The sequence below is a fragment of the Eutrigla gurnardus genome (genome assembly GCF_963514095.1).
Source record: "Eutrigla gurnardus genome assembly, chromosome: 4".
In the NCBI taxonomy this organism is placed as follows: Eukaryota; Metazoa; Chordata; class Actinopteri; order Perciformes; family Triglidae; genus Eutrigla; species Eutrigla gurnardus.
In genome coordinates this window covers 1,315,178-1,326,269 of record NC_139918.1, presented here as the reverse complement: position 1 = coordinate 1,326,269, position 11,092 = coordinate 1,315,178, and the positions used below count along the sequence as shown (strand labels likewise).

Genomic DNA, 11,092 nt, shown 5'->3' with positions numbered 1-11,092 from the left:
AACACTAAGAAGGCTCAACACAACATGAAACTTTGCTCTATTTTTATGTATATAAATATATATTTCCTTATGTATATTTATTTATATATATATATATATATATATATATAATTATTATATCTATTTTTTGAGAGAGAGATTTATATTGTTATTTTTTACCCTCAGTAAAAAGATATATATATCTGAATGACTTCTATTTCTCATGTCATTCTTTCACACATTCTTTCAAGTACAATAAGATTGTAGACGGGCCAGTTTCAAAATGATAATTAAAGTAAAGAAAAAGTTTAATGGTGTAATATCAGAGGGGTCAGTATTGTATGAATTGATGTTACATGCACAGTGATTGGTAGACATGAATTGTGGTAGTTATATTGCAGGATTATTGCTCAATACTTTTATTTGGGTGGCTCTTAAAAGAACCGTTTTTGGGGTGCTTGTGCACTAAACATTATGCTGCCACGGGACCACTCCCTCCGTGGAGAAGAAGGCATAGAAGGTCTCCCGAATCCTGATGGCCTCTCTCGCCGAGTTGTTCGCTCCAACTCTTCCCAGACCTGGCAGTGGCTCCACCTCACTCCCTGTGATGCTTCCTCCAACTCCCGGTGTCTGGGCTGTCATGCACAGGAAGTTGTGAAGAACACAAGTCGTCTTCACGCACTGCTCTGCCACTTCCGGCTGGACCTCGAGGACACGGTGGTACATCCTCCACTGAGCTGCCAGGATGCCGAAGGCATTCTCCACCACCAACCGGGCCCGGGACAGACGGTCATTGAAGATCCTCTTGTCTCTGGGGAGGATGCGCCCAGGGAATGGCCTCATGAGGTTCCTCCGGAGTGGGAACGCTTCATCAGCCACAAAACAATGAGGCTGGGGTCCTCTGTGTTCTGCGGCTGGTAGAGGCTGGTCCGCTGGCAAGTGGAGGGTTCCAGCATGAAGTGCCTGGCCAAAGGCAGAGTTAGCCAGGATACCTCCGTCACTGGTTCTCCCGAAGCCCCCGACATCAATCACCCTGAACCGGTAACTGGCATCGACCACGGCCAAGAGGACAATGGAGAATGTCCCCTTGTAGTTAAAAAACTGGGATCCAGAGTTGGGAGGGGCCTTCAAAACCACATGCTTTCCATCCAGAGCTCCACAGCAGAGAGGAAAGTTCCACCTCTCTTCAAACTGCTCTGCAATGGACCTCCAGGTTTCTGTGGTGGGCACAGCCATGAAGTCCTCGACCAGGCAGTCCCAGATGGCACTGACCACAGCAGGAACAATGGCAGAAACTGTAGAAATTCCCACACGGAAACTGTTGGCAATGCTCCTGTAGGAGTCTCCTGTGGCCAGGAACCTGCAACATAGAATAGATAATGGGTCAGGCTTTCATTTTCTTGAAAACCTTAAAAACAGCCCATGGAATATCACTTACAAATTCTCCAAACATTTAACAACATTTACACTTTATTATTCATTTATTGGAAACTGCAAGCTTTGTTATTAAAAAAAAAGTCAATGTATATTATCCATATGTAAAAGATTAGGTATATCTGTGTAATCTCATTCTGAAATAAGAACCATTTTCAAATCTTAATAAGGAAAACTGCTAACATTAACAAGTAAAGAGTTAATAAATACTGTATTTGACTGAAAAAATGAAGTGAAAATTAAAAAGGTTTGTTTATGCAGGTTTATAGGTTGATATGCATTTATCACACAACGTAGGCTCCTGTACAGTGGGTAAAATTAGTAGCATACTTTATATAATGTAGCCTATAATATTTTTACATGTTCATTTTGCAGTAGTCTACTGTAATTACTAATTAGTGTGAAACCACAACTCACCTCAGATAGATGGACAGGCGCTCCGCAGCTGAGATGGAGCGCCTGTAGTTGGTGTCCAGACGGGAGATCCTGGCACCGACCCGAGATAACAGGTCCTCGAACTGGGCTCCGGTCAGCCTGAGGTACCGCTGGAACCGGTTGTCATCCAGACGGAGCTCCTGGAGGAGACAATGAAATTCCCCCAGCTCCGTGCGTCTCCGGAGGACTTCATGAACCCAGACACGACGGCGGGTGGTTTTCCGGCGTTTCTGGGACTTGTACAGCAGGTACAGTGCCGCAACGGTGGTGATATCAGCCATATCAGAAAGAGAGCGGGTTGAGAAATAAGGGTTAAAAAATGAGCATCATGCGCGAATGATGCGATTGACACAAATAGTCCAAAATGATTAAGCGGCGCGATACAAGCGTCTCAAGCGATTGTATTTGCGTCTATCGGCCTGAACGCCACTTGAGGGTTCACCAGGCTGGCACGTCTGAAAGTAAAAAAACATCACATTGCATTAAACAAATGGGTTCTTTTTAATCACTTTTGTAAACAGCTTCAGAAACATGTACACACACATTACACTGTAATAATTACCTTGCTGCCCCGACCAGCAGGCCTCCACTGAAAGGGGTCAGTGGTAGGTGGAGCAGGGACCTCATCCTCCTCCACAACCAGCGTAGGAGAAACGTTCCTAGCTGGCCTAGAAGGTGGAGGAGAGACCCGGGGAGGTGGAGACAGCGCCAGTTGCTGGTGGACAGCAGACCACAGCAACCGGATGAGGCTCCCCATCCCCTCGCCATCGCTCAGATGGACCTGCAGACACAATTGCAAACAAAGTGAGCCTCTAAAAAGGTAGCTCCACTGAGCATTTCATATCAACATGCGAGAATAACCAATATAGCTTTTTATTTCACACATGCATATTGTACTTGCATCATCTCCGCTCCAAAGCTCCAAGCGCGTAAGGGGGAAGTCCTCTGCAGCAGAGAAGTACTTCACACCTGAAAAATATATTCAAAACACAAGTCATTATAGCATCCATACATGAATTAGGGCTTTTCAGTCATTACTATATCTTAACATGTATTTTTGGGGGGATTTTATTTTTTTACGTACCCATACGAGCCGCCAGCCGGTGGTACTCCTGACGAAGAAGGTCTTGGTAAGAGTCTTCAACAGTCAGGCGGGGTGGGAAGTCCACAACAACAACCTGTAAGAAACAAAATCAGTCAAAATCACACACGTTATAACATGATCTTGTAAAAGCTCATACATTTAGTCTAATTAGAGGAGTTAATGCACTAATAAGAATACAGAACAAGCAAGACATGAAAGAAAGCATACCTTAGGCCAGCGGCAGCACCCGGTGGCGGTAACCAGTACCGCGGCCTATTAGAAAGGGACAAAACACATAAAAGGTGTTGGGGTTGTAGCAGGAGCAGATTTGGTTATCAACAGTTAACTATCAATATCAATATGATTATCGGTATTAATAATTATATTTAATATATTATCATGATATAATCATGAATAAACGGGGCACCACCCTGGGATCAGGGAAAAGATAACCTAAAACTGTATTCAGTCTCAATATAAAGGTTTTATACTCACATGCCAATCATCGTGATCATTGGCATGGAAGCATAAAACAATCTAACAATTAAGAAGGGCGTGAAATTCAAGCACTAGCCTTCACAACCTGCTGTTATCCAGTGACATATACACAACAAGCACAAGAGACCGCTAGTTATAACATAATAAGATTTATTAAAGTCAGTAATAATGATCACAATCAATAACACTGCAATTAACAAAGCCTTATTACCTAACTACCTAACACACAAAGCTAAGCTTAAACAAAGGGAGAGACACTGGGAGTGTGTGTGTGTGCGTATGTGTGTGCGTGCGTGCGTGTGCGTGCGTGTGCGTGTGTGTGCGTGTCGAGAGAGAGAGAGGGAGAGATGGCTATGGGCGGCCACCAGATGTAACTATTCCTCGCAGCGTTCAGGGGCGGAGCCACTAGCGTCCGATGGAGTAGCGAGAGAGAGAGAGAGAGATAGCCGTATGTAGCCACCAGATGTAGCTATGTCCCTAGCGTCCGCCGGGAACAGCTGGCTTAGGACACGTGTGTGCGGCGTGTATGTGTGTGTGTGTTAGCGGGTCACAAACAAAGAGAGAGAAAATGCGCGAGCGATATTCCGAGGCCCAGAAGCCGTACTGCTATCACACGGGCTCGAGTGAATAAACTGGCGTTTATTCCGCGAGACCGGTCTTTTAACTGATAGTAGAGGCTTTCTGAGCTCACGAATATGGCGGAGGTTAGTCGCAAACACTGTTACAGAAATCAACCCAGCTGCGTGGGTACACGATCAGTATTCAAATACAGCAGCACATGAACCAACGGACTCGGCGGTCCGCGATCAGAACTTAGAACACGTTAACAAGAATTACAAGCATATCCTACACTATCACTTGTGTCTCTGCCCAGACTGATAGCCTCTTACTGGTATCGTTGCGTAAGACGATGACGGCGTTCCGTAACGGCGGTAGTTCGTGAGTCCCCGGCGTCAGCGGGGGACGTGCTGAGTCGGCTTCGTCCAGACGAGAGCGGAGCGGGTTTCCTCTCGTTGATCAAACTCAAATAAAGAAAACAGTTGGTGTTTCCTCCTTCCACGAGCGGCAATATAATCGCGGCTTGGCGATTTAGTCAGCTTACCTCAGACAGCGTCTGGTAGCTGGAAGGCAGGAACCGGCTTGGTTCCTCTTGTTGCAGCGGTGCGCTGCAGGAGGGGGTCGCCTCCCGTTGCAACGTGGTGTTGCGCCGGTTGTAGGAAGAGACGCCAGAGTAGGAGTCGGAGTAAGAGTGAGTAAGAGAGCGTTCTCCAGGCGGCCTCGGTTTATAAAGCTCAGGCCGCTCCAGGGGACCCCCCGGGGTTCCCTGAAGATTGTCAGCCAATAGGCACCAGTTGGGTGGCGTCGCATCTCTCACCTGGGTGAGATGTGAAACTAAAATGGCGGTGTAGTTTTTTAATCCCCTTTGTCCCTTTGTCCCTTTGTCCTGTGTAGGCTTTGTAGGCTTCTGTAGGCCGCATTGTGTAGTCCTTCTAGTGAGGTCCCAACAAAGGTAAACATAATGAAGGAAAAAAAAAACAGAAAATGTCTTGGCAACAATCATTATTTTCTACCAATGATTAATCAATTCATCAGTCATTTAAGTGTAGCCCTTGCTAAAGTAATGGATGTATTTGCATTTTGATAACAATATAATGTACAGATTCATAATTCATGTGAAGTTCATTGTTTATTGATGTGTTTAAAAATGCATAAATATGGTTAAAATACAAAGGTTAAAAAAGTTAAAAATCTACAAGAAGTATGTGTTAAAAGTATAAGTTCATGTCATCTCATGTCGTGTCCTAAAAGAAAAAAGAGTAAGTTCATCTGAGACAGTGTTTAAGTGTAATTACGTTATTTACACAATATTATTTGTTTTAAGAGGTGTCGATCACAAAAGTCTTTGCTGTGATTGGCTTGTGCAGAGCTCGGAGATACCGGCCAATGGCGGGAGCAGTCTGACGTGAGGGGGAGGGACTTAGACTGTGTTGTGATTGCGGGAAGAAAGCAGGGAGAAGAAAAAAAAAGAAAAGAGGGAGAGACACGAGTTAGCCCAACCGCGTCGAAGTTTTGAGACTTTTTTAGAGGCTGAAAGTTCTTGTTTTAAGGTGAACGGACTGTTACCGGATAACACAGACTTTTGTGCCCTGTCAAGAGGATCTGCGCCCTCCGGTGTGGACGAGAGCTGTCGGACGGAATCGTTACGAGCGGACTGTGAGTTTCGGCTGCGCCGGTGAGACACCCGATTTGGTTCCCCCTTGGAATTCCTGTTCCCCCTCGAAATGCAATGTTATCTGACTCCGCCCACAGGACCAACCCAAAACAAGTGGATCTACGGAAAGCCATGGTACAAAAAGTTTGACGAGTTGCGTAAGAGATTGCGTGCGAAAACGCGATTTTTATTGTTTCTATTATTGTTTATTCTGTTCTTTAAATATACTATTACTTATGTTATGAGTCATTGTATTTAATGTAATATAGTTAATTGCTTTTGTAATATGTCAGATCTGAGTACACACCTGGGATCTGTTGACTTGTAAATAATTAAAAAATAATTAAAAAAATAAAAATAAATACCATGCTTTGTTGTTGAATTGGTATCGTGTCTATGCAACAGTTGAAGAGGTCAATCATCACAATGACAATCATGTAGGCCTATAGCTTATTTTATGGGCATGTCGTTCAATAGATATAGATAATGGGTAGGCCTACATTGGCTTTCAGAAAACAATATTTTGTTCGGTGAATTGATCATTGATTTGTGTGAATTCATGAATGAATAGGCATTCTAAGCTGCCTAGTTCTTTAAAATCTTATAAATCATGCATTTCTTTGGAACCAGGCCTAATAAAGAAATTACTCTGTTGTTGTCTGTTTGGTCTGATCGAGGCAATATAATAATAGCTTAATTGAATAGGGCGTAACCTAACCAATAACGATGGGCGCAACGTGTATAAATTCACGTGGGAAGGTTGTACATGAGCTGGGAAACGACGATTGAATGAATTTCAAGTTCATGGTGAAGAGTCGACAATGGACCGAAAACTGTACAATGAGATTCTCAATTACAAAAAAAACGGATCCTATCCCATAGCGATATCGAAGGAGCAGAAATATGTTATTCGTAGACGGTCCGCTCGTTTTCTGTTTGATGGTAAGCCATTGTAACGCTATGCCTACCTAATAATTCCCTGATCTCTAACTCGATTGCTTATCAGAGTAAATTAAGTGTTTATTGTATTCTACTGACAACAACCTTGTTTCAATAGGTGATACAATGTATTACGTATCATGCAAAAACGACATGGAGGTCCGTAAGAAAGTAGTGGTTGGGGAGGAGGAGGCCAACAAAATCTTTCTGGATTTCCATGATAGTGCCCATGGAGGCCACTGTGGAACCCAGAAGACCAAATATGCAGTCACCGCCAGGTTTTATTGGCCTGGAATGGGGGTTGACTTGGATAAATGGGTAAATGGAATTATTTAATCGTACTGTATAGTAGATTGAGCTCATCCATATATTTTCTTGCTTCCTAGACTTTATTTCCCATGTCTACTTTTGAACCACCAGGTTTCACAGTGTGCTAAATGCCAATACAGTAGGCTCTCCATCAAAAAGGAGCCAGATTATATTCCAATTCATGTATGTACTAAGCCTTTCATTTCACTGAATACTTTCAAACAACATCCATGCTTTGTGATAACAATGATATATATTTGGGGATTTTCAGGTTGACCACCCACTTGAGTTGGTCGGCATGGACTTGGTGGGAAAACTGACTAAAACCCAAGATGGCAACATGTACATGTGTGTCATGGTGGACTACTACACCAAATGGGCAGAAGTCTACGCCATACCCAACAAAAGTGCACAGGTGGTCTCGCAGTGCATAATGAAATTCTTTTATAGGTTTGGCGCACCGCAACGCATCCTCACCGATCAGGGCAGTGAGTTTGTGAATGAGGTTAGTCAATTTTGGCTTGGTGTATAAACCAGCACTGCTCTTCATGGTCAGAAAGCTGTATGTACCTACTACTCTATGCAATACAAAACACATCTGTGGTTAAATTGTACTCTTCATGTTTTTCAACAGCTCAACTCAAACATCTGCACATTTTTAAATGTGGAGAGGAGTCTGTGCGCTCCGTACCATCCACAGACAAATGGTCTTGTGGAAAAGTTGAATGGAACAATTCAGAGGTGAAGCTGTAATTAGGAAATGACTCAAAATAGATTGCAGAAGAGCTATTAGCTTGTCAACAATATTGGTGTCATTTAAAAAAACATGATGACTGATGACAATTATTTCCTTCTGTCTATACAGAGCATTATGCAAACTTGTGGGTGAAAAGCCAGACACATGGGACCTATACTTGGATGCCGTGATGTTTGGCCTCAGAACGAAGCCACACTTCACCACCAGGTTCTCTCCTTTCTTTATGATGTTTGGTATGGAGGCACGGTACCCATGCGAAGTAGCAGAGGATTTCACGGTATGGCATGTTGTCTCACTTGTGTCAGGTAATTTCAGCATTCCAATTCCATTCTTAATCTTTGTTTATTTTTCTATTGGAAAGGTGGACAGCTCAGTGGAAGATGTTGTGGCGAACAAAGCCGTATCTGCAGGCATAGCGTTAAAGGAAACATTTGATGCCATGGTTCGAAACAGCGTTGTGAAAAAACAGGAAAAAAGGCAGAAAATTCCTTTCAAGTCTGCTTTTACTGTGGGCCAGAGGGTCCTGCGGAAAAACATTAGAACGCAGCAGCGGAAAGGGGGAAAACTGGAGCGTACCTGGCTTGGACCATATCGCATCACTAAAATAGATGGGAAAAGTGCAGACCTCGTAGATGATAACGGCAATCAACACGCCAAAATCAACACCGACCATCTGAAACAATTCATTGATCCTGCACCGCGCATACCTCATCGAATTCAGAAAACATCCCCAGAAGAACCCCCAATGAAAAAAACGTTTATTGTCAGTCCCACTATCCCCTCAGTCACCCATTCACCTTTACCGACACCGCTTGACCTCTCAAATAAACCCGCCTACCACTCACCACCTGCTCCATCCTCACCCAAATCACCAATTAATCTAACAGTTCACGCACCATCTGCACCTTCACCGTCTCAGGCCGCTTGTACACTGGACCCAGTAATCCCATACGATCTTGTGCGCAGCCGTAAGTGATACATACCCAACAATGGCCTTTATTTAAAAACTCTTTATTGTTGTTTGTTAATTGTGCTCTGTGTTACAGGTATCATGGATGCCTGGAATGGCAATAAAAGCCAAGTGCTACTGGCAAAGGTTGGGCCCTACAAGGTCTTTTACCAAGACATCTTCCAGCTGGGCCCTGGCCAGGAATTGGAGTCCGAGGTACATATTCCTGAATTCCAAAGGCATTATGGCTTCACCTGCAAAGTTTTAATCATTTTTAATGTTGATGTAGGTAATCAATTCGTATCTGAAAATAATGGTGAGGCAGCATGCAGAAAAAAAAGCCTACCACCTGGACACTTTCGCCATGACATCCATGTGGCAGAAAAAAAATCTCAAACTGAAGGTGTGCTGAAACATGATAATGGTGTTGGTGGTGGTGGTGTTCTCGGCTCTGAGATTGAAAGAAGAGGGTTTATTTGTTCAGTGCTGCAAGTGCAAGCCCCCAGTTATCATATAGTTGATGTTGAGGGTTGTTTGGGTGAAAAGGTGGGCTTAATGATGGGTTTAAAGGCTATAATTAACCTACACTCATTATTTGTGATGCTTTTCTCAGCTGGATGCCTCTGCCTATGAGACAATTCTAGGCATTGTGAATGATTGCCACCATTGGTTTCTTGTTGTAAGTATGTGACAAAGAAGGGAGTTCCCAGGACTTTTCCTAAATTAAAATGTAAAAAGGCCTACATACTTTTTACAATCCTCCATGTATCCATCCAAAAAGAAAACTATTTTACTGGACTCTCTAGGAGAGTCACCAGTGAAGATAAAAAGGTGTTTGGAGACAACGAGGTAGCCTATATTTTCCTACAGCAGTGATATTTGGTTTTTACTAGTTCACTAGTAACAACTTAACAAACTTTTCTTTAGAGCCCTGATGAGAAGAATGGCCGTGAACGTGTCTCACTGGACGTGTGACACTCTGAAGCACCCACTCCAGCAGGACACAATATCTTGTGGGGTGTTTGCTTTGAAAGTATGCTATATTACATGGCAAATGATATCACAGGTGTAAACGCTATATCACGCATTGGGGGACCTGTGAATTATGGGCTCATTCTCGCACTTTCAGTTTGCAGAACACCTCATCGATGCTACAACATCCATCGATTTCCCCCCGTCCTCTGTGAATAATCTAAGGATGGAAATAGCCACCACCATCCTCACTCAATCTGGTAAGCACTTCAAATCTTTTAATCAATGCCCTTTCCTTATAGGAGTAGGCACACAGGTCAGGATTTCAACCTGTGTCAGTGTGTTGGTCGCGAGTCCTACCGCTCCACCAAGTGGCTTGAATAGGGATAATGGTGTAACCTGACCCTATTAGACTTTGCTTCCCGTGTCTGTCAAATTCTTTACAAAAGTTATCTTAATTCGTAGATGACTTGAGTGACCTGTGTCATTTTTGTGGGGAGGCAGAGACCTTTAATGATATGGAAAACCTGACTTGGGTAAGTAGCATTATACTATAGGATTGGCGTGCAGCCCTTATTAACCAGCACATATTTATAAGCCAGCCTAATTCTACCTTTATTTATTTGCAGATTGCTTGTGATAGGTGCGAACGATGGTTCCACACTGAGTGTGTGGGAAAGCCGTCCATGGAAGGCATATTTGAATGCCAGGCATGCCTTCAGGGAAAATAATGCGTTAAGCGTTAACGCAATCTTTATTTTTTTTATACAAAGAGCGAATTAACTCGCCTTCTCATTTATTATTATTTTTTTACAAAGAGCGAATTAACTCGCCTTCTCATTTATTATTATTTTTATACAAAGAGCGAATTAACTCGCCTTCTCATTTATTATTATTTTTTTTTCTCAATTCAATTTAATTTGTATAGCCCTTAATCACCATTACAGTCTCAAAGCGCTTAACAGGCTTGGGAAGGAGCGCTGAGTGGGGGATTCCTCCTTCCAGGGATGGTTCAGGAGGGCAATGGTTGCCACAATTGACATACATAGATACAGACAAAACATTACAAATGACGATGGGCTGCTGGCCGGTTAACCATGAGAAGAGTCCAGTCGCAGTCACCGCAACACGCTAGAACAGACAGAAGAGTGAATTTTACTTTGATTTTGAAAGGTATTGCCCACAGAATGTCAACATTCATATCAGAAATCATTTGTTTGTTAACTACACTTGTAACTGTTTGTTTACAATTGTACTAATTAACTGCCTGTTTACAATTCCCAAATCTGTTGTGTTCCGTAAGTTTCATATTCAATCAACAAACAAAGTCAACAAAATGAAATGAAAACTCCCTGAAGATCACTTGGCCAAGATTTTGGTTATTAGGTACATTTTGTATGACTGATAACGTGTCATTCAATTTGAATCTTTTAACTTCAATTGGAGTTGATTTAAAACGGAATTTTGAAAGTGTTATTAATTGCGAGTTAACTATGAGTTAACACGATATGCCCTAATAAATAC

The 11,092-nt window shown here is 42.9% G+C and overlaps 1 protein-coding gene across 1 annotated transcript; it reads right to left on the bottom strand.

The window, feature by feature from the left end:
- Positions 1 to 273: 273 nt before the first annotated feature.
- LOC311012403 (uncharacterized protein) lies at positions 274 to 2,129 on the bottom strand (the record flags this gene model as incomplete). The annotated part of the gene is made up of 2 exons (XM_084007868.1): positions 274 to 1,339; positions 1,831 to 2,129. 2 exons carry the CDS (start codon positions 2,127 to 2,129, stop codon positions 445 to 447), a joined length of 1,194 nt encoding a protein of 397 aa, XP_083863994.1. The 3' UTR covers positions 274 to 444.
- Positions 2,130 to 11,092: the final 8,963 nt, after the last annotated feature.